At 46.7% G+C, this 22,236-nt stretch overlaps 1 protein-coding gene across 1 annotated transcript in view; it reads left to right on the top strand.

Moving 5' to 3' along the window:
- Positions 1 to 718: 718 nt before the first annotated feature.
- The window catches only part of LOC111233019 (insulin receptor substrate 1-B-like), a 47,783-nt gene continuing 26,265 nt past the window's right edge, over positions 719 to 22,236 (top strand). Inside the window, exons 1-3 of the mRNA XM_022760745.1 lie at positions 719 to 1,594; positions 12,119 to 12,420; positions 12,787 to 15,976. Coding sequence (XP_022616466.1) covers positions 1,246 to 1,594; positions 12,119 to 12,420; positions 12,787 to 15,976 — 3,841 coding nt within the window. The 5' untranslated portion in view covers positions 719 to 1,245. The remainder of the gene's footprint in view (positions 1,595 to 12,118; positions 12,421 to 12,786; positions 15,977 to 22,236) is intronic.

A 22,236-nucleotide genomic window follows, 5' to 3' on the forward strand; every position in this document is an offset into this window, starting at 1 on the left:
CAGAGTTTTATTTGGCACCAAAGCTGCTACAGGGAGTAATTAAATGATAACATTTATTATTGGATGCGACTGTTTGATATTCAGATTTATGATGTTAGCTTGATGTTAGCTTTAAAATCCACTGTATATAGAGACTATATTACACAAAGGTTTATTGTGTGTTATTACTCACAATAACTAAGAAGAAACAGAGACAGTTCAGTTGTTTTGGGAAGAGTTCCTGAAATTAAAACACCACTTACAAACATGTAAAGAGTTATTCCCAATAATCTATGCAATTAAAATGGCATATGTAATATTAATATAATACAGTACATTGCTAGAGTTGTAGTAATGTACAGATTATGACCAGGGGCTGTCGCTGTATATATTTGTGAGTAAAGCTTCTGGTTTTTAGTTTTAGTTCAGTTTCTGGTTAAGATTCTAGTGATTTAAGTTTCTATGATCTTATTTTCATGTTTTGTTTTATTTTGTTTTTTACTTGACTGCCGCAATGTTCCGCCCGTATCAATAAATTTCTCTATCACTACAAGCAAGCGGAGGAATGCACAAAAAAATGTTGACTCGCAGGCTGGGAGCTCTGCTGTCCGAGCTCGGGCTGTGTCAGTGAACGCGCCGTGTTCCAGAGTACTAGTACAGCGGTGAGTGACAGTCCTGCTCCACGGTAGCTGCTCCGCTGCTCTCCACACCACGGCAACAAGACCAGAGCCGAGCAGGGCAGGGGTGGGGGGACAGACAGCCTGAGAGACAGCGGCAGTGTGCGGCAGGACGGGCTCTGCACTCTGTGATGTGCAGTAAATGGGATTAAACCGCTCAGACAGCGCTTGGAAACACTGGCAGCAGCGGCGGCGGCAGTAGTAGTAGTAGTAGTGGAGAGTAGGGGGAGCTCCGCGCCGAGCTTCGCCGCATGTGCTCGTCCGTGTGCGCCTGGAAAACTTGCGCTGGGTCGGTCCGCAGGAGAGAAAGAAGAAAAACAACCGAAAGAAGAGGGACACCGACTATAGCTGCAGCCGCACATTAAACCCTGCTTCAGGTTTGACCTCCGGGGACTCGCAGTCGCAGCAACCCAAACCGACCTCTGCCTCCCCTCTCACATGCCTGCGTTGATGTGGGAGAGAGGGAGGGGAGCGGAGCCGGGGGATGTTTGAATTACCTCGCTAAACTTGCAGAAATACTACAAGAGAAATAAAAAGTTGCGTTTGTTTTTTGTTTTTTTTGTGGGAATTAAAGGACATAGTGGGTGTCATGGACAACCAAGCGGGCGAGCAGTTCAGCTGCGAGGACGTGCGGAAGAGCGGCTACCTCCGCAAGCAGAAGTCCATGCACCGGCGGTACTTCGTGCTCCGCGCCGCCTCGGAGCGCGGCCCGGCCCGCCTGGAGTACTACGAGAGCGAGAAGAAATTCCGCGGCAAGGCCCCCGTCCCGAAGAAAGCGGTGGCGCTGGAGACCTGCTTCAACATCAACAAGCGGGCCGACTCCAAGAACAAGCACATGATCGTGCTCTACACCCGGGCCGAGAGTTTCGCCATCGCCGCGGAGAACGAGGCGGACCAGGACGAGTGGTACCAGGCCATGGTGGACCTGCAGTGCAAAAGTAAGCAAAAGTCCAAACACACTCACACGAACACACACATGCACATGCTCGCTCTCATGCATGCATACACACACTCAAAAGTGCATGAGGCTCTGCTTGAGAGGAGAAACGTGGCAGCGTCTGCAGAGCAGCAGAAACGCACGGGACATGCTTCATTCCAGTGTTTCTGACAGTATGCAGGAATTACTGAAAAACCATCACAGCTTGCCAAGACAAGTTTACATAGTTTGTGTCTGTGGCGTGGTTGCACTTGGAAATGATGAGGACTTCAGGCGGGGTCGTGTCCATTTTTCTTTTTACACTTTTTAAAACGGGTTGGGATTGTTTACAAACGTCCTCTGACAGGAGTGTGTGTAAACATGCGCCTTTAAGCTGCACAGTGGAGCTCGTCCTCCCCAGCAGTCCTTATCATGCTGGTGTCAGGCTCGATATTTGCTCCCAGTTGCCCTCCAGACTCGTTGTGTTCTTCTGTGTGGGGGCCTCAAGCTGTTGTGTGCCTCTTCTTTCCCAAGTCAACTGCTCAAACACACCCTGCCCTCTTGTTTACTTTGCCTGCTCTGCTTTTCTGCTGACACTGCAATATTACATCAGGCGTTGATCCCAGAAGAGGAGGAAAACAAAAATGTCCCAAAACTAGTCAGAGGAGAATAGACGTTCATCTGCACCTGACCGCTCAGTCAAGCTTCTTCTGCAGAGGATTTGTCAGATGTTGCCTTCACGTGCAAATGGCCTCAACTCCCCCCCCCCCCCAAAAAAAAATCACCCTTGTAGATTTTTTTTTCTCAGATGGTGTCTATCAGCCTCTGTGTAAACACAGCTGTCAGAGCAATAGTGGTGAGCACAGCAACATCAAATCACCTGCTCAGGCCTTCTACCTCCCCACGACCACACACACACAAACACACACACACGCACACACACTGGGAGAGACCAGACAGGCCACAAGGGACACATGACGCAATCTTGGCAAACGAAGGCTCGAGTTCAAGGTGCTTCTCTTACACATGACCTGCTGCTCTGTTACATAAAGCAGCCTGGAGGGTGATGGTGGGGGGTGGGGGGTAAAACACCTGAGGAGAGAGAATGAGGCCAGCCCGCACTGATCCTGATATATCTTCTTTAATATTCCAGTTTTCACTTGGAACCACAGAGAGCAAGTTGTTTCAACAAATCAGTCTGGTTTATAAGCTCCAAAGAAGCTGCAGGCTGCCAGTAGGTGCATTAGGGGAATCTAGTGTAACCCCTGCAGATTTGAAGTTGGTGTCAACATCGTGCCCCCCCCTGTTGCTTTAGCACAACTGTGGCTGTGTGTTTGTGTGTGTACAAGCCCACTCTTCCCAAGTATTTGACGAGCTTCCGCGAGACGGGAAAGTGAATAGACAGATGTTGGAGCGGAGATGCGAGCCCGGGGAGTTGTGAGAGGCTGACTCTGCAACCTTTTTCTATGCACACTTTTTTTTTTTTGTTTTTTTTTGTTTTACATCTCCAAAGTGTGCAAATAGTCCGATCTACAGTTGCTAAGTGCTCGTGCTCAAAGGGCAGACGTACAGAAATCCTGGTTTTACAGGCAGCAGCTCAGCGGGTGAAGAGCCTCTGCCTTCCAAGGGGAACCAGACGAGCAGCCCGGCGTCCACCACCTTCATCAGGCCGTCGCTGTCATGAGTTGCCTTTTTGAAATTACAGATCCGGTGTGCAGAGCCGAGCGCACTTTGGGGCTTCTCGTCTCCTCTCCCTTTGTTGCCTCAAGTGTTGGGTTTCTCCTGTAAATCACTCGCTGACAATGACAAAAAAGGGCTGCGGCTGTGCTGCTGTGTAAACTCGCACGCTGGCAGGCATTTTCTTGTGGTATGTGCTGCAGCTCACACACACTTTCTGTTTGTACAAGAAGGAAAGAAAGAAAAAAAAAAAAAAAAAAAAAAAAAAAGAAGGCCACACAAACAGACTCAGACACACACACATGATCCAGCCTTGGATCATTGGGGGGGGTGCCTAAACCTGCATGTGTGAAAATAGCTTAAACACACACTCATGTTGGACACTGTCAGGATTCCTGCCTGTAATAACCCTCCTCTGGTATGTGCAGCTCGTACACAGTTTCAAGTCTTCAGTGCCTGTATGTTGATTGAACACCCCCCCACCCTCCACCCTCCACCCTCCACCCGCTGTCTTTCGTGCCTCATCTACACACAGTGCCACTCCTCTGCTACTGCCAGCACAGTGAAGTATGTGTCCTCCACTTGTCCCTGCGGACCGAGAACAGGGCAGAGCCTGAGGGGGCACAGAGCCAAGAGATGCTGCACTGTCTGTCTCACATAGTTTCCACAGGACCACTCCCTCCATTTGATACCTGTGTAGCCGCTCGCTTCGCCTCTCTCGGGCTCTGCCGGTTGCCGCGGGCGCTGAGGTTCTCAGCAGCGCGCCTCAGCTGGAGGTGGAATCAAAGTTTTTTCAGGATGAAGTTTGGAATAATTTGAGCGTGCACAGCCAGAGACTCCTCAGCTTGCAGGATGGTGCGCATGCATAAAGTGGAAGCATAATAATTACAGTGGATGCTATATAGTGAAGCTCCATCCATACTGTGCTCCATGCCTGGGAAACTCACCTAAAGCAGCCCAGGACCGGTCCGCTATCACACAGCCTCCCCCTGGAGCCGGCGGTAATTACACAAACACGAGCCAGCTGCCGTGCAGGGCGATATTAGGATCCCAGTTATTTATTCAGCTGAGTCCAGTAAGACCCTTTCGGGCAGCGAGTACAGTATCAGGCTTGAGGGCAGCTATTTGCTCAACTATTAGGAGTCAGTGGAGTGTGTAAAGGCTTAACCTCGACGAAACGGGCGGAGGTGCGGCCCACAATCGTTGTTTGCCAGGAAAACTGTCTCGCGGCTCAGGCACCACCTCAGGACTTGTTGTTGACCTCAATAAAACAACATGGCAGAGTCAAACTTTGGACAAAGCGGCACCAAACAAGAGAGACACACTATCTACAAACACACCCACCCACACACACACACACACACACACACACACACACACGCACACGCAGATAGGCTCGATGTAGCAAAATAAAGACACAATCAAGAACCAGATAAAGTCAGACAGACCAGTGGAGTGAAAATAATCAGCTGATTAAAAACGTTCATGTTTGTTTTAAAGGGACTGTTCATCCAAAAACATAATAACATAACACTTTTACTCTGACAGAACAAATCTTAACTCAAGGTCCACTTACTAGCTTTTTCTGAGCAAACTTCCGCCACTGATGAAGACCTTAAAATGTGGTTAAAAGCTCCAGGAAAAAAGCTGGTAAATGGACTTCGAGATAAGATTTTTTTTTTTTTTTGGCAAACTATTATTCCAAGGAGTAGAATGAATTTTCAGGCTCAAATTGTTTTTATTTTTCATCCAGCGTCGAGCTGAAAGAAGAAGTCAACCAATTGATAACTTCCAATTATTTTCTTGATTAATCGATTATCCGTTTAGTCAATGTCAAAGCAGATTCAAACTTCTCACAGCCCGGTGTGATTTGTCTGTCCATCAGTCCAAAACTGAAGCATCTTATTTGACAAAGACGGGCAGCAAATTCTCACATTTGAGAATTTTAAACCAGCAAATGTTTGATTTTAGCTTGAAAAGTGTCTGAAGCGATGAACGCTGCTTTGTTTCTCTCTCATTTATAATCACAGCTCAATGTCTTTGGGTTGTGGATAGTTGGTGGGACATATTGTAAGCCGCTGGGCTCTGGGATAAAGATAACAACAATGACTATTTCTATTTCTTGACTGTTTCGAGGAAGGTTGTGTTGTGATCTTTAGAGGGTTGCTGACTTCAGTGCAGTACAGTAAAGCTGCGTGGAATTCAGTTTTCTGTGTTCAAAAAAGAAAAGAAAAGAAAAGACATTTGAAACACTGAGAAGCAACATCTGTTTCAAGATTTAATGATATGGTTATTCATGCTAATCCACAGACCTCGATGTGAACAGATTTTCCTTCGAAGTAAATCTGTTTTCAGTTGGGTCTGTGGATTATCGTGATGTTAATTTTGACACTTAAAGTACCACAGAACAGAGTCATGATTGAGGGCGATGTGTCACAGTAAGCTGCTGCTAATATTTCCAGATCTCAGCAAATCGGTTTGAAGAGAAGTTATTGTTTTTTTTTGTTTTGTTTTTTGTTTTTTTTTGCGTGAACTGGTCCTTTAATGATGTGTGTCAGAGTATGAACTAGGACGACTCTGTCAGAGTGGCTGCTGCAGCCAATGAGATGTGGATCTCACCAGCAGCTCGCTGAGCTGGCCGATTAAACGCTAAGCTGTGCTTAAGCACTGCTCATCTCCCTAATTAGGCAGTAATTGTTGTCTCGAGGGTCAGCCGCCGGTGGCACAGTAGAGGCTGTGTGCTAATGAAGTGAAAGAGGAGAGGGTACAGGGGTGGACACTGTCGTCGTCTTGAAATGTAAAGTTTAAAAAGCTCGTGAGTGACTCCTTTGTTGTTGCCACTCTGTCCATCTCTTCTCCTGTTTTGTCCCCTGCAGTGGAGCAAGCGCAGAGCTCCAATCCAAACTGAAGAGCGGTGAGCTGCCACAGGGTATTTCCTCTGCATAAATAGTTTGCGCACGTTAACACCCTGTAATTTCATTTAACACGACAAGCTGGGCAGCCAGGCTTCAGCACGGCCAGCTCTGGCTTGTTGCGTCACAGTTACAGTAAAACACAGTGGGCAGGGCGCGAGTCAGAAATGGCCTCAGCTCCCTTCTTCATGTCTCTGCCGCCTGTGCACCGGGGTTCGGCCCCACCGCTGAGGCAGACTGTCAGTTAAGTGCACCGGGTTTGATCGACAGCAGAGGCAAGGCCAGGGGCAACATGATCCATTTAGTCAATGAGCAGCCATATGCTGAGCCCAATAGAGCTGCGGGGCTTTAAATGCAGAGTAACCTTTTATTGTGGGCTGTATTGATCACTGCTGGTTGATACTAGCACATTACCGCTGTCATAGTGGAGGTCAGGAAGTTCATGAGTTGGGATTTATCAGCCTTACAGTCAGCGCATTGGAAACGTGGCGAGAAATTAGCCAAAAACCTTCCACATTAACTGGTGTGCTGCTCCTCAGGGGGATGCAACACAGGAAGCTGCATTGATTGGATGTAGTATTGACATATATCCTATTTATACTGTTCAATCTTTCAAAAAAAAAAACAACAAATGTTAAAAGCATACTCATAAAGAATGTAAAAAGAACCTTCATCCGTCGCTTTTGGGAATGAAATAAAATCCAGGAGCTCTGGAGCAAAATTAGGTGAGAGAGGGATAAAATATCTGGTTGTTCTCTACATCTTGGCTCACACACGAGTAAACTGGAGGATCCTGGAGAATTAAAGAGTTTCCTATTTTCTTTGGACATCCTCTTCTTTCAGAAATGCACCTATACAGAACCTTTACATTAACAGTATGTTGTGAGTGTGGCGATCTGTAAAAGCCTCTTCTCCAGCATAAACGGCTTAAGTATATGGTTGTATACTGGTGCATGGGCATGAAGTATGTTTGTAGATGAATAGACACAGTAAACGCATCATATACTGTTTAACAGGTTTTCAAACATATTGCACACAAGTAAACATTAACTTTAACATCATGTGCTGCACTTTTTTAATGTGAATTCATTTGTTCAGCTACATGAATGTTGTTGATGTCAGTTAATCTTATTTGTTTTTTTTTTTTTTTTTTTTTTTTTTCTTTTTCCATTTCATGCTCTGTATTAGCGGTAAAACTACCTAAATGAATACTTACCGTAAAAACAAAAAACTTGGAGTGAGAACTTGCATGGTTGGCCAGAACGAATTCCTGAATGGTTCAATCCCAAAATTGAATTTATCCGCTTTGGAACATTTGCACAAGAAGTTCATATTGAGAAAGGTTTTATTTTGTTAAAAAACTCAGTATTTTGGACGTTAAAGCCTTGAAATGACGCTGAACTGTGATAATAATACGTAGTATTGTTCATATTTACAGTTAACTTTGGGTGACTCTCCAAATCCTTCCCGTCCGACTTGATATTACAGAGACCGTATGTTTACTAACTGCGAGCCAGACTAACCCGCAAAGTCCAAGATGGCTGCCAGTTTTTTGAGGGCGTCTGAGGTGGTTTTTGCGAGATCTTCAACTCACTTCTGCAGAGCCTTTTTTTGCGTGTCTTGTCAAGGGACAACAAGCCTTGGATGCGTCACCAGTAATTTCATGCGCTTATGTGTACGTGTGTGTGTCTGTGTGTGTGTGTGTGTGTCTGTGTGTGTGTGTGTGTGCTCTTCTGGCTAACACAAACCACATGTGAAATTAACCTTAGGCAGATGCTGGTGTTGGGGAAGCATTGTGTCCCTGAGTGTGGGCCCAGATAGGGGGATTTCAGAGGGTAGAGATGGATGAAGAGATAGGAAGCGGAGGAGTTGAAAAAGAGGAAAATGGGCACACATGGCAGCCAGAGATTAGACTAGAACTGTTTTCACTGCTGGGCGGCCCACTCTTCTGTCTCTCCCAGATACATGCTAGGACAAAAAGTACACAGCTGTCTCCTATCTGTCCACGCTGGTAACCTGGTACAGCGGAGGGGGTGGTATAGGGGCACAGTAGCTGGGGTAGTGTGTAGAAAATGGGGCTTAGCCCTCAGAAGTTTCTGTAGCAGTGTTTTGCGGTATTATGGCGCAGCACAGCATGCTGGGGCAATGAGGTCAGAAACTTGAAACAGAACCTAGTGAGAGCCAGCAGGTTCATTGCCAGAGTAGTTTTCCCTGATTTACAGGCTGCATTAGCTAACTAAGACAGGGGATTTTATTCTGATGTTGCTATAAATTTCAATCTTTTAGTTCTTTTTTTTATTTATTTATTTATTTTATTTTTTTGGTTTTCACAGAAAATGCATTACATAAAGGTTGCTGCTTGACTGACACTGAAAGGTGCCAAGGGGAGGGGAAGATTGCTGTATGTGTGTGTGTGTGTGTGTGTTGAATGTGAATACATTTTAAACAAACCAGAATCCCAGCCTGTGTCATCGTGCTTCAATAACAGCCCCCCCCCCATCTACCCTGTTCTGGCTCAAGACCCCTATGGAAGACCTACTTCCTGAGTAATGTAATAACCATAACAATAATCAGCCTGTCACTCAGGGAAGAGCTGTCAGTGTCCCAGCAGGCATCTGGCAGCCCTGGGGGTAAATATCGCACCCCTATACCCCTCCTTCCACCCCCACAGCCCCCCACCCCCCTAAACACACACTCCCTTATAGCACCAAGGCAATAAGACGGCAAAGGAGACGCAGCGCCGTCTCAACGCCGGTCACTCAACTCGTATTTAAAATCCCGGTTTGAGAAAATTGGGTTAGATTATGTCGTCCTTATGTACAGTCTATGATCTCGAGGGAGACAGCTCGAGCATAGCAAATAAATCGGCATGAATAGACGGCAGTGTTGCCCGCGTAGGTCGAGTTCTCCAGCCACACGTTAAGACTGTGAGTTTCATGTGTGGTCGTGGCAGAAATGAAGTAAACAGCCGAGGCGTCAATAAGCCAGTGTAGGTTGTTTTCGGGTTGCTGAAATACTACGCTGCTACTTAGAGATAAATCTGGTCACCTCGTGTGAACTCTTTTGACCCGATATACCCGCACACCCTGTCAAGGTTGCACCAAGGTTGGCTGAATGTTGCTTGGCACGCATTGCCCTTATTCAGCCAGCAAGCTTAATGCAGATGCTTCATTACCTCCAGGTGTATTTTGCTTTCATGTGCATCCGCCTTTAGTCCTGAGATTCATCTCCTGCTAAGGGCCATTCTGTGTGCATGTTTTTCTGAGGGTTCATTATGTGGTATAGGGGTGGCGTTGTGCTGCACGGAAGCTGACCGACTGATAACCTCTCTATGCAAAGTGGGGGGAAAAAAAAACCCCCCTCAGCCATCTCTGCTGAGCACCACACTACCGTGAAGGTTCCCCCAGAGGAAAGCCAGGGAGGATCTATAATTCATTCACCTCCGTTTAGAGTCAACCCCAACTTAATGTAACCACGGAGAAAGGTCCGTGATGTTGGATAGGAGTAGATCTCTCTGCGCCTCTGCAGGATTCTGACAAAGCCCCTTAAAGGTTTTCAGTGCTTTTAAAAGTTGTCGATAAGAGTACGCAGCTGGAGTGGCCCTGAGATCAAGGGTGTGTGTGTGTGTGTGAGTGTGTAAGTGCTGTTGAGGGCACAGCTGAGGTTTAAGGCTGCACTGTACTCAAAACAAACAACACACTTGTGCTCTCCTCAAGACACGTTTAAATGGGCTCTTGAAACGGGAACCGATACTCTTCGAGGAATATGCTGCACAGCAATGTGAGTCAAGCAGCAGCGGAATGAAAAGTTTAATTTTAGAATAAATAAAGCCTGTAATTAGATTTTTTTTTTAATCCAAGCAATCTGAAAATAACCCTTCTTTTCATCCTTAAAGACTCTTTTAAAAGGCCCTTATTTCCTTCCATAATGGCTCTCTGATATCTCTGTGCAATCTCTTGCCGTCCCTCATTCCCTCAGTCTCTGCTGAAAAATCCCCAAAACCACCCCTTCCTGTTGTAAATCTAAATCGAGGAGGCAAACAGGGCTTCTTGCGCACAGCTCCTCGCACACGGGGAGAAAAGCAGTACATGAAACAGCCATGCATGGCCTTGAATGAGTCATCTAATGCAGGGGGAGTGCCTCCACACACACACACAGCCACTAAGCCACAGCCTCCATAGCTTTCAACAAAACATCTATTCTAAGTCTCTTTCAAGTTCGGAGCGATCCTCCAATTTTAGGGGAGCGAACTGGAAGAGGACGCAGCAAGACACGTCAGACTTCTCCTTTTGCAATCACGAGTTTAAAAAAAAAAAAAAACTTTTTGGGGAAGAGGATCTGGGGAAATATTTGTCATAACGGGAGCTCGGTTAACATGGCGTCCACCGTGCATGCCGGGCCTTCGTGTCTACATATGGTTGTCATTGTAGGATTTGCAGGAGCAGGCATGGGAAGAGAAGAACAAACACATGCAGACATACAATCATATATCTGTGGTCGGGATGCACTGTGTTTAGCCGAAATCACTGCTTAAAGTAGAATACCACACAAGCTTAGGGGAAATTTGATCTTTCACTCAGTTTTTTACTTGTCAAAGAAATCACTTTTCACATCAATACTTCAGCGCGCCAGATGTGGACGGCTAATAAGGCAGGTGCTCGAGTTCGCCATTTCTGTACAAAGAACATCCTGTTCCTGTAAAGCGAACAGGGTGAGTGTCTTCGTGGAGGTTTGTTCCTTCGGTGTTGTCATGAAGTTGATTGACTCTGCGTCGTAGACCGGTAGCCGTCCCGCTCAGGTGTATCCCACCAGGCAGTTCAACAGAGAAAACGAAGAAATGTGGTACATGCGAGAAGGGGGGGGGGGTAGAACAAGAATCCACCCCCAAAACATGAGTCACATCGTGGTGTCCCTATAGTCCTGGGCTTCGTAGTCCACAGACGTGAGGTCTCTTGTGGCTGGAAGAAAATCTGTGATATATTCAGAGGCTGTCTTTAATACCTGCTGACAATGAATTGCACAGCATGATAGAATTAAGGTAATTTTCTGGGGTAATGGGCGCATTTCCCACTTCAGATCTGTGAACAATGCAGTGACTTCAACACCAAACAGGTGGCCAAATACTGTTAAGTGCTTAAGTAAGTCCCCTGTCTTTTGTATGGGCCCATACCAGCTCAAATCTCACCAAGAGCTTTCTCTCCTGCGTTTCATCGCCTCAGTAATTCCTCACTGTCTGAATACAAAACACTTAACACAAAGGGTGAATGGACTGCCTGTACTCCTGCTAAAAGACACTAGGTTTTATTAGTTTACAAAGCCACTTTATTGTCATGAAAGCAGCTCCAGAAAAAGGCTCTTGAGGCTCGAGTCTACTAGCATTGTTTGCTTTGGTTTTGGAGAAGATTCACTAGTTAAGCATTTTCCAGGTGGGTTCACTTATGTTTTTTCCACAACAGTTGCTTTCCTTTCATAGTCATCATTCTTGTGCAGGGCTTCAGTTGTCAACCGTTTCATTTTTTTTCCACTGGTGTGTGTGTGTGTGTGTGTGTGTGTGTGTGTGTGTCAGGATGTCTGTGTGTGCTTGACAAATGAGACCCCAGTGTATGGAGCCTGCAGGTACAGTGAGCCGGTCTCACGAGCTGCTGCATGCTCAGTTTGAACCCAGATCTGGTTTAAAAATCAGTAAAAAGTCCAATATCAGCACAGCTTGCATAATAAAGGCACCTTGCCCTCTGCTAACAGGTAAATAGTGGTACTTTCACCCGGTGTTCCCTTTGTTCACAGATGCATGAAGGTCATGGCAGTGCTTCATTGCAGCAGTTAGTGTTCTTCATAAATCCTCCTCTGTAACACTTTAATTACCTCTCCCAATTTTTCCAGTCGCAGCCTCCTCTGTTTTTCTTTTCTTTTTCACTCCAGCACCCCTTAAATCTTCTGTCTCTTTCCTGTCCCCGAAGGTAAGAACCCCACTGACAGCGGGGCTGCGGGGGACTACGGCGTTCCCAATCCAGGGCCGGCGTTCAAAGAGGTGTGGCAGGTGAAGGTGTGGCCCAAAGGCCTGGGTCAGGCCAAGAACTTGGTTGGCATCTACCGGCTTTGTCTGACTGACAAGACGGTCAACTTTGTCAAGCTCAACTCTGATGCCGCTGCCGTGGTGCTGCAGCTGATGAATGTCCGACGCTGCGGCCATTCAGAAAACTTCTTCTTCGTGGAGGTGGGACGCTCTGCCGTGACAGGCCCGGGCGAGTTCTGGATGCAGGTGAGCCTGTAATCTGCAACCCCCTTTATGTTGACAGTTTCACCCTCCAATCCCTCGTAAATGTAAAGAGCCTGTAATCAACAGAGTGAAAGAAACTGCAGTTTTCAAGTTACCCAATGTTAAGGTTGGTGTTCATGTAACCCTACATTATGGTCCAATTCAGGTTTTGCAAATGTATTTAAATTAATCCTAGAAGTCAGTCACTGATTTAAAGATACATCTTAAATACAAATTTAATTGAAAAATCAAAAATTGAACTGTCTAAAGAATAGCCAGTTAAATTCTCTTCATTCTCTCTTTGATTTTTAATTTTTTATCTTAGAATCAGAGTTTAGTGTTTGAGAGGGTTTTTGTGTCACATCTTAGGTGGATGATTCAGTGGTGGCCCAGAACATGCATGAAACCTTACTCGAGGCCATGAAGGCACTGAGCGAGGAGTTTCGCCAACGCAGCAAATCTCAGTCGAACTCCGGCCCTGGGGGAGGTGCTACTGCCTCTAATCCCATCAGCGTTCCCTCGCGCCGCCACCACCCAAACCCTCCTCCCAGCCAGGTGGGCTTCACCCGCCGTCCCCGAACTGAACCTCCTGGAGGCTCTAACGGTGCAGCAGGAGGCAGCAGTGCCAATGCTTCTCCCACCCCGCGGCATAGCTTCCCAAGGTCTCGCACTGCCAGTGATGGGGGGAAAGGTGACGATGGGATAGCAGGGACCACACCGCTCCAAGGGCCGAGCTCCAGCCCCTCCACCAATGGCTCCTGCTCCACCACCCCAATCCTCAGGTCAAAGTCAGTCCGTTCCGCCCCCACCACAGCTGCTAAAACTCCCCTTGGGTTGATGCGCTCCATCTCCACCCCAGCGCCTTCCCCAGCCCCAAGCCTCTCCTCTAGCTCTGGGCATGGCTCTGAGTTTGGAGGTGTAACATCTTCCACTGGTGCTGGTCCGGGGTCTGGTGCCTACAGTCGTGTCCCCGCGCATCGCGCCTCTGTCTCAGGCTCTCCCAGTGACTACGGCTCTTCAGACGAGTATGGCTCTAGTCCTGGGGATCACACGCTCCTTCCATCCCCAAGCCTCCCTGGAAGCTCTGTTGGTAGCGTCAGCAGCCAGTCTCTTGGCGATGAGGGGGCCAACTACATCCTGATGGGCCAGCGCAGTAGTAGTGGTGGTGGCAGTAATCAGGGAAGCTTGACGTCCAGCTCCCTGCCTGCACCAGGAACACCAGCCTGCGGCTCCCAGCCCCAGACCAGGAGAGTGCTGCGCCGCTCCTCCAGCCGTGAATGTGAAGCTGAACGTAGGCTGCTGAGCAAGCGGGCCTCTTTACCTCCTATGACCCTGGAGAGACTGGCCCCACGCCAGCGTAGAGCTGAGGAACCGGCAGATGAAGATTCAGCTGATTACGCGATCATGTCCAGGAGCACCAGCCGCGAGTCCTTTACTTCCATCTCCTCTTCCATGCAGAGGGAATCTGTCATGGGTGCTGGGTCAGCAGGAGGAGGAGGAGGATACTTGGATGTGGCAGGGGAGTTCAAAAGTGAAGGGAGTGGAGGGGCGGGTGGTAGTGTAGATTTAGGTGTGGACAATGGGTATATGTCCATGCTGCCTGGCGTCACTCAGCCTCCAGTATCCCTGTCCCAGTCATTGGCTGTCTCTGTCCCAGACTCAGATTCTAAACCTACTGATGATTACATGGCCATGACCCCCAACAACAGCGTGTCCCCTCCACAGCAGATCCGGCCACCGCCAACTTCTGACGGCTATATGATAATGTCCCCCAATAGCAGCTGCTCCCCTGACCAGCGTGGGGGTCTCTCTGGAGGGGCTTGGGTGGGCAGTGGCAGTGCAGACAGCAGGGCAGGAAGTGACTATATGAACATGTCCCCAATCAGCGCACGTTCTGTAAATGGCAGCCCCCCACCTCCTGACCACACCGGTCATTTGGAGACCAGCTCCCAACAGCAAGCCCCCAAGATGGTGTATTCTTACTACTCCCTTCCCCGGTCATACAAACATAACCCCTCTGCTGGACACTTTGACGATGGGCCCGGGCGAGGCAGAAGGCCCAATGGGAATTGTAGTAGGGGAATGGGTGGAGGTAGGACTATGGGAGGGCGTCAGGAGCAGCAAGCAGCAGGAAACTCAGTGGTTGGACGCCACCTGTCACTCTCCTCTTCCTCATACTCCTCCAGCTCGGCCAGCAGTGAGAGCCTTGGGGAGAGCGAGGAGCGGGCTACCCAGGCAGTGAGCACCACAGCTGGGGGAGCTAAGTCCAAAGATGGGAGTAAGCTCCAGCAGAGACGGGGCTCTGCAGGGTTGTCCAAGCAAGGTAGCCATAGTAGAAGCAGACCAGTGAGCCTGTTTGTTGATGTATCCAAGGCTAATACCCTTCCCAGAGTCCGTGAGAACCCGCTGCCCCCAGAACCTAAGAGTCCTGGGGAGTACGTAAGCATTGAGTTTAAAGGGGAGAAGTGCAGCCAGACTATGGTTGGAGGAGGGCGTGGCAGGGGTCTCAGGCATGGCTTATCACTGCCTCATTGCTCAAGCAGCCAGCATCCTCAACACAGGCCAACTTCTTGCTTAGGTAACTTTGTCCCTCTCTCCCGTAGCCCCTCTGCCCCCATCACTCCCCCAGCTGCCTCCGAGTATGTCAACATGGACCTGGGCCCTTCTCCTTCACCCTCACCACTCTCTCTTACCCCACTAGTTTTCCCATCTTTCCACACCCCTCCCACGCCTCCAACTCTTGCTCATGCCCCTAAAGCCTGTGATGAGGGTACTACTGGCCCTCGTGAAGAGGGGGCCGAAGTGGCTAATGCCCCACTTAGGAAAAGCAGAGAAAGTGCTCCATCGGTGACTGAGTCCGAGTCTCCTACGTCCTGTGGAGACTACACAGAGATGGCCTTCAGCTTGAATAACAACACCGTCCCTAGGTCATCATCCAGTGTCTCCCCCAAAGCCCCTTCCCCCACCAGGACTGATCCTTCTGTTCCAGTACTGTCACGAGGTCTAGACTTTCCCCTTGCCAAACCAGGACTCAACCCAGACCACGGGGCTAAAGTTATCCGGGCCGACCCTCAAGGACGCAGACGGCATTGCTCGGAAACCTTCCTGGCCTCGCCTTCCCTCCCCACCTCTAACTCTACTTCCTCTTCCTCCACTGCCTCCCTATTTCCAGAACATGCCCAAGCTGTGGCCCGCCGGCTGGGCTTTGAAAACATGTTGTGGGGGAATGGTGCTGTGACTGATACCCCCACTCAGTGCCCCCTCCCTGGACAGCAGTCCCTTCCCTCAAACACTCAGACTTCCTCCACAGAGCAAGGTCTTAACTACATTGACTTGGACTTGGTCAACAAAGAGAGTCCTCATTTGGGGCTGGATGGACCCTCAGGTAGCCAGGCCCCTTCTCGCCTCTTCTCCGTACTGGGTGGAGGTTCTGGGATTGGGGGAGTGGGCGCAGCAGTCAGCAGCAGCAGCAGCTCCAGCCTCAACACTTACGCCAGCATCGACTTCTACAAATCAGAGGAGCTGCGGACACATCAGAACGGAAGCAAGGAGGGAACAGGTAAGAGCTGTTCTTTTTTTTCTTTTAAAACAGAAACACACTCACACTGTGATCTGCCTATTCCCACTTTTTTTTGTGTGTGTGTCGTCCTTCCTCTTTCTCTTCCTACTTCTGCTCTGTCGCATTATCCAGGTAGAAAAAACGCACTTTCAAGATAATCCAATGGAGCACAACCTCGCTCTCCATCCATGTTGGTAATCAAACTTCACCTGGCGCCATATTAGGACGTAGACACTGGTCTGAATTATATACGACTGTCCACATAATCCATAATATGAGATGTAGATCAGCTGCAGCGACAATTTGGAAATTGATTTCAGTGCACAGTTTTTACATTGATGTGATTATGTAAGGTGTTGGAGGCCAGACAACCTATTGGAATATCAATGCATATCGATATTCTGGAAATGACTATTGATTCTCTTGAGGCATCTTGAATGCTGTGTCAGCATTCCCAGTGCTGCACCTCCTCAGTTCAGGTTTTCTTTCCAGTGTTTGGGTGCAGTTTGGTTTATGTATATGCCAAGAAGCAGAATCCCACTGCTCTCACTGGTTCACCTGTTGTTTTCCATCGCACTGCGGTGGTAACTCTCAGCAAACCAAGACGTTCTACTCCAAGTTCAATAAAGCTGAACTTTGACCCTGTTATTCGTTGACCTGTCAAATTGAGATCCTTCGGTGTGACATGAGCCAGAGAAACCAGCGGGGGAGAAAAATGATTCACATTAAATTTTTTATTTAATGTTACTTTAGGAGTTTTCCAGAACTTTAAGATTGTAATGATGTTATGAAGGAAAGTGTGCAAGCATTCAAATGGTGTTGCTAGGTTTGTTGATTTGTCTGTGCGAATATTGTTTACTATAAATTTTATAAATAATACATTATGAAATCCAAGCAATTTTTTAATGTTCCCCACCACAGTGTTATGATTATGTAGATTATATAGAAACTAGAATTTAGTTTAGGTGATGATATGCATAACCCTAGTGAGATGTATTTGCATGTACATATATACAGTACATATATAATTTACATAATACTATGTATCTGCAGTGCTGTAACTGCAGAGTTGTCAGACCTTTTTTTTTTTGTTAGTAAGAGAGGTCAGTGAGGGCAGATGATAAATTTTCATTGTATTTACATTTTTTCCTACTGTGGGGGGCAATTTTCTGGCTGTGGGGCACCACCACAGCTAAACAATGCCTCAACTAGGTCACTGTGAGACGTTTCCTCATAGAAAAACATTCTCTTTGAGCCACTGTCTGCACTAAATTGGCCCGTTAAGAAATAGACGCCTGCAGTTTAAGCAGATAGAGCAGCATTTAAATGGAGATGTGGATTTATATGCATCAGTAAAACACTCAGTAGTCTTACTTAACCTTCCACAGTGGGGTTGTTGTGATGAATGCATCCTGCCAAGCTTTGCTGTTAGCCTCCACATGATTTGTACTGCAGGTTGTGTTAAACTTAAAGCTCCTGGGTTTCTGTGGTAAACATTTCGTAGCTCTGCTCCACAGTTGGATTTAATGAAGAATTTAAGGCATTAACAAAAAATTCATCATGGGATCTTGCGGCGAGTGCGGCGCAGCTGAGCTCAACAGTCGGTTTTTTCATAGATTCCACAGATGGAAATGAACCATCAGGCTGCATCCATACGTCGCCGTGTTGGTTTTATTGGGAGGTTGGAGGGCGTGTTGGTGGAAGCAGGCGGCGTTGTCGGCTGTCTTTTAAATAGAAATGTTAGCAGGCTACCACAGTGGGACCATATGGGCTCTGGCTGCTGAGTACGTCAGCGGGGCAGCGTGGGGGAGAATGTTACACATTGGCTGTGAATGTTGAGATGGGGCCAGTGCTTCACTCACACAGCTCTCAAATGCCTCTGTACAGTGTTCCCCCTCCTTTCATCCCTCCATCCCGCCTCCCCCTCTTTCCTCCCTCAATAAATGATCCTTTTGTTTGAGAGTTTTTTACCGCGGTGGGCTGGCGGGCCTCAGCAGGGCCAGGCCCCAGGACTACTGGACTCTCCTGAAGCTGTTTTCCCTTGCAGTTTACAATTTGTGTATGTTGCTTTCTTTATTCTGTCGTACCTTATTCTCCTCTACACTGCCTGTCTTTGTATCCATGTTTTTCTATTTGAGTAAGTGTCCTCGCATTCATTCATTCTTCCCAATCTTTATCCTCATCCGACATCTAGGCAGATGGATATTTGAAATTCCTTCCCTCCCTTCTGTTCACGACACATACTATTGTTCAAGTTTTTTTTTTTTTTCACCAAAAACCTCTCTTGTCTTTACGCCTTTCGCCCTCCTCCCTTTGCACATTGTGTTTCCCTCTGTCCTTTAAATGCTTGCAGAGGCACGTAAAAATAGCTTTTAGTATTGCGCTGAGACGTTATGCTTTTGCTGTAGAGCAGTCAGAAACCAGGGAGAAAGGGACAGGCAAAAACCAAAATGGAAAGTGACTATACAAAGATGGTACATGACGACTAATCTACCCATTACTACGAACAAAAATACAGTTTGGAAACGATTAATTATCTTGTCTGCGTGGATCCTGTGTGCTTTTATTTTTTAAAGAGTTCTGATCTGTTAATTACAGGGGATTTTTTCCCCCAACAGGCTCCAGCTTGTATAAGAGGAGAGTGTGTGTATGTCTCAGGGGTATGTTCTTTTGGCACAGGGAGGGGGCAAAGGCTAAAACTGAACATCAGTAGTGGGACATGTGCCAAAAACAATCCTGTTGGACAGTGGTTATGTATTATGTAATGTGCAAAAATAACCTGTCATTATTTAGATAATGAGGGAAAGCGGGGTGAGCTGTTTCACTCTTTTAGAAGCAGAATCAAGTCAAAATGAATCGACTACAACAGATGTAACGCGTGTGTTTTTTGCCTTGCAGCACACACTTCAACACTGTGAGTGTTTATGTAGCAAATGCAAGTGCTTTTTATGAGCACCAAGTTCAAGCAAATCGTAAGAGACAGTGACCGAAATGTGTATATTTCAGTTTACTGTGCATATCTGTGTGTGTGTGTGTGTGTTTCCCTCATAGTGGAGGAGTGTCATGACCTTCAGCAGAACGGAGTGATTCTTTCCTTTATGAAGTGGAGAGGATTTTTAGGACAAAATGTTAATTTAAATTAAATCAGCCACCACTCCCACAATCTCCCCCCAAAGAAAACCACGTGAGAGAATTTTATTATCGCTCTTCCAGCTGTCCCTTCCCTGTCAATTATGTACTACTTTCCCCATAAGGAGATCCATGCATACGTGTCTGTCGTATAGAATTCAGCCTAGTCGCATGGTAAAATATAAAGTCGGTAAAAGAAACACTGACACAGAGCCGGACTTTGATTGAGTCTGTGATTATTATAGTCATGATGCAGTGAAATCTGAATGAGGCTGTGTTTTGTCGTCCTTCAATCCTGAATCACATGAACATTGTTGTTTTTGTTTTCGACAGTTCACAGAAGCGAGGCTGTTTACATTTGTTTACTGTTGCCTAATTGGGCAAAACTCATGCATAACTGACCAATTGGATCAGTATCTACTGTGTGTGTGTGTGTGTGTGCGTGTGCGTGTGCGTACTGTTGCCTTGTGTCTAGACTCTTATCACAGATAAATGTTACAGATTTTATGGATTCTCTCTTTCGTTTGTGCAGTTGTGAGGAAATAAGTGTCAATAAATTGGATATTGTTGAGCTATGTAGATAAAATCGTCTATCATGTGTAGTAATTTATATATGATAATAATTTCCTGTAACATTTATTTCGTTTAATGGCTAATAAAGCTGTCAAATCAAGATATTTAAGTTAATTGATGAAAAAATACAAAAAAAATTATGAATTTATAATATTCCAATAACAAAACATAAGAAAAACGTAAAATTTAGTTATCATTTTCTACCAAAAGTAAACTTAAACTGCATGAAAGTAAACCACATTTAAAAAAAAAACAACAAAACTCTCTTGACTCTGACGCTCCCAGCAGCGCGTCGTTTTATTGGTAACACTGTTGGGTTTCTCGGCCTCGTTGGCAGCTTGTTGGCACATTCCCACTTCCTCAGAGTTCCAGGTTATGTCGACCAGGAAGAGGTAAACATACTTAAAGTCAGCCAGCGAAGCGAGCAGGAACACACACACACACACACACACACACACATACACACACACACACACACACACACATGAATTCTTTTAGCAACCAAATGCATCGACATTCTCTCCCCGTCTTGTGTGCGAACATAGTTGGTAATGAGAGTCCCCGCCCTCGATCTGAGCTGGATTCCGGTTTATTGGGTCTTCGTTTTGCTTTGGTGATCGTTTCTTTCTCTCATGATAAGCGACGGGACGAGAAGCATGAGCTGTCAGCTGATCGGACAAACTGCAAAGAAGCCAACGCCTTATCTGTGCCTCTTTATTTGGAGGTAAAACAGAGAGCGCGTGCATTGCAGATATCATATCATTGCACAGGAAAGTTATGATAAGTGTGGTGGGCCAAAGTTAAAGCAGGAGGACGGACTGTAAACTGTGATGGATGTTTACAACAGACAGAATTTTATCCTTCACCGCAGTCTCTCTCTCTCTGCTCCAGATAAGTTTGGCTGAACTGGGAGTTTGTTTAAAACTGCTTGTGCTTGTGCTTCCAAGTTTTAATAAATCTGAATTATCCTTAAGTATTTCATCATTAACTCATTAAATTGACTGACGGTGAGCATTTAATGAGTCCCCCGTTGTAACAAACAGCCCATACACTCACTCACTCACTCTGCGCACTACGCACGGCCTTCCTGACGGCAGGCGCGACTTGCTGGGTGTGTAATCCAGGCCAGCGCTACGTGAGACTAACAGCACTAGTAGTGTTATGTAAAACACAACCACGTGGATGGGACATGACCCCCTCCCCCTCCCCCCCAAAGAGGGTGAGGCTCAGGGCACAGTGTGTGTGTGTGTGTGTGTGTGTGTGTGTTTGTGTGTGTTGTTTATCTGTTGTGCTTTTTTAACCTCGTTTGTGCGGCGTGCTGCAGACGGGCTGAGCTCCGTAGAGTCACAGTGACACACAGCTCCGCTCACATTTCTCTGCAGAGTGTAAACGCACACAGATGTGGAGCCAAAACAGCAGGAGCTGAACATGTGGCGCACAAAAGCAAGGTTGATATTTAACTTTTTAAAGGTCCTGCATTTCACGCGGTTATTAAGAAGCCGAGTCTTATTTTGATATTTTCAGCCGCTTTTAGCTTTTATTTATCTAGTGTGACCGTTTTAATATTGAGGGAGACGAAGCTAAAAGACCAACAGCGACGCGTTTAGCTCCAGCAATTTCACAATATCAGATTTTTATCTACTAATTTTCCTCCCGGACTTTTCGGCTCTTCTGCATCCGACTGCCGTATAATCAGCTGTATGAATATGAAAAACAGGACGAGGTGGGAGGTAAACCCCTGCATCTTATGATTGCGTAATATTAAGCTGGAAATTAGCTCAAATTTCTCTGCAGTGCAAACTCAACTTTCCTTCATTAGCCTAATTACAGCATTACACAACTGATTTGCCCCCATGGGAAGATGCGCAGCAACCGGAGGACAGGCAGAGAGGCCTGCATCCATTTCCTCTTCAGCTCGAATAAACAAAAGCCATATTTCTGCGTTTATCTAATATTTTCAAACACATTTTGATGTGTTTCTTTGTATAATATCAATATCGTAAAATGGAATGGAGGAGGTCAGAAAGCACAGCCATCAAGGATTTTTTTTTTCTTTGGGGTGGGTTTGTTTTGGTTAAAATCAAGGACGTTTAGTTCTGTGAAGTCCAGTTTGCTTTGTTTGGGTGGTCTGTTCAAGGAGTCACCGAGCTCACACCGCACATAGCAACAACTCTCCTCTGTTTGGGTTTTCTTGAAGGTTGTGTGTCCGTCCCACCACATGTGTGTACAATATATTAGAGGGCTCAAACACTGAGGCGTTCTTTCCCTCCGTTCGCTTCAAGCACAGACCGTGTGAGGAGGAGGAGGAGGTCATCTGCCTGCACCACGGCAGCAGCATCGTCTCATTACAGCCCCTCGCCTTTTGTCCAATTAGGCGAATCAGAGGGTTAGAGGAGTAATCCGAGTTGAACACACACACACACACACAGACACACACACACATTTACAGCTTTGTGACGGATGATCAAGCCGTCACACACACTGCTGCTCGCCATGCTGTGTGGCCAGCAGCAGTACGAGTTCAACAATACAAACCTCGACAAGTACAGAGCAGCTGT

This window comes from Seriola dumerili, unplaced genomic scaffold (assembly GCF_002260705.1).
Source record: "Seriola dumerili isolate Sdu_G_001 unplaced genomic scaffold, Sdu_1.0 BDQW01000362.1, whole genome shotgun sequence".
In the NCBI taxonomy this organism is placed as follows: Eukaryota; Metazoa; Chordata; class Actinopteri; order Carangiformes; family Carangidae; genus Seriola; species Seriola dumerili.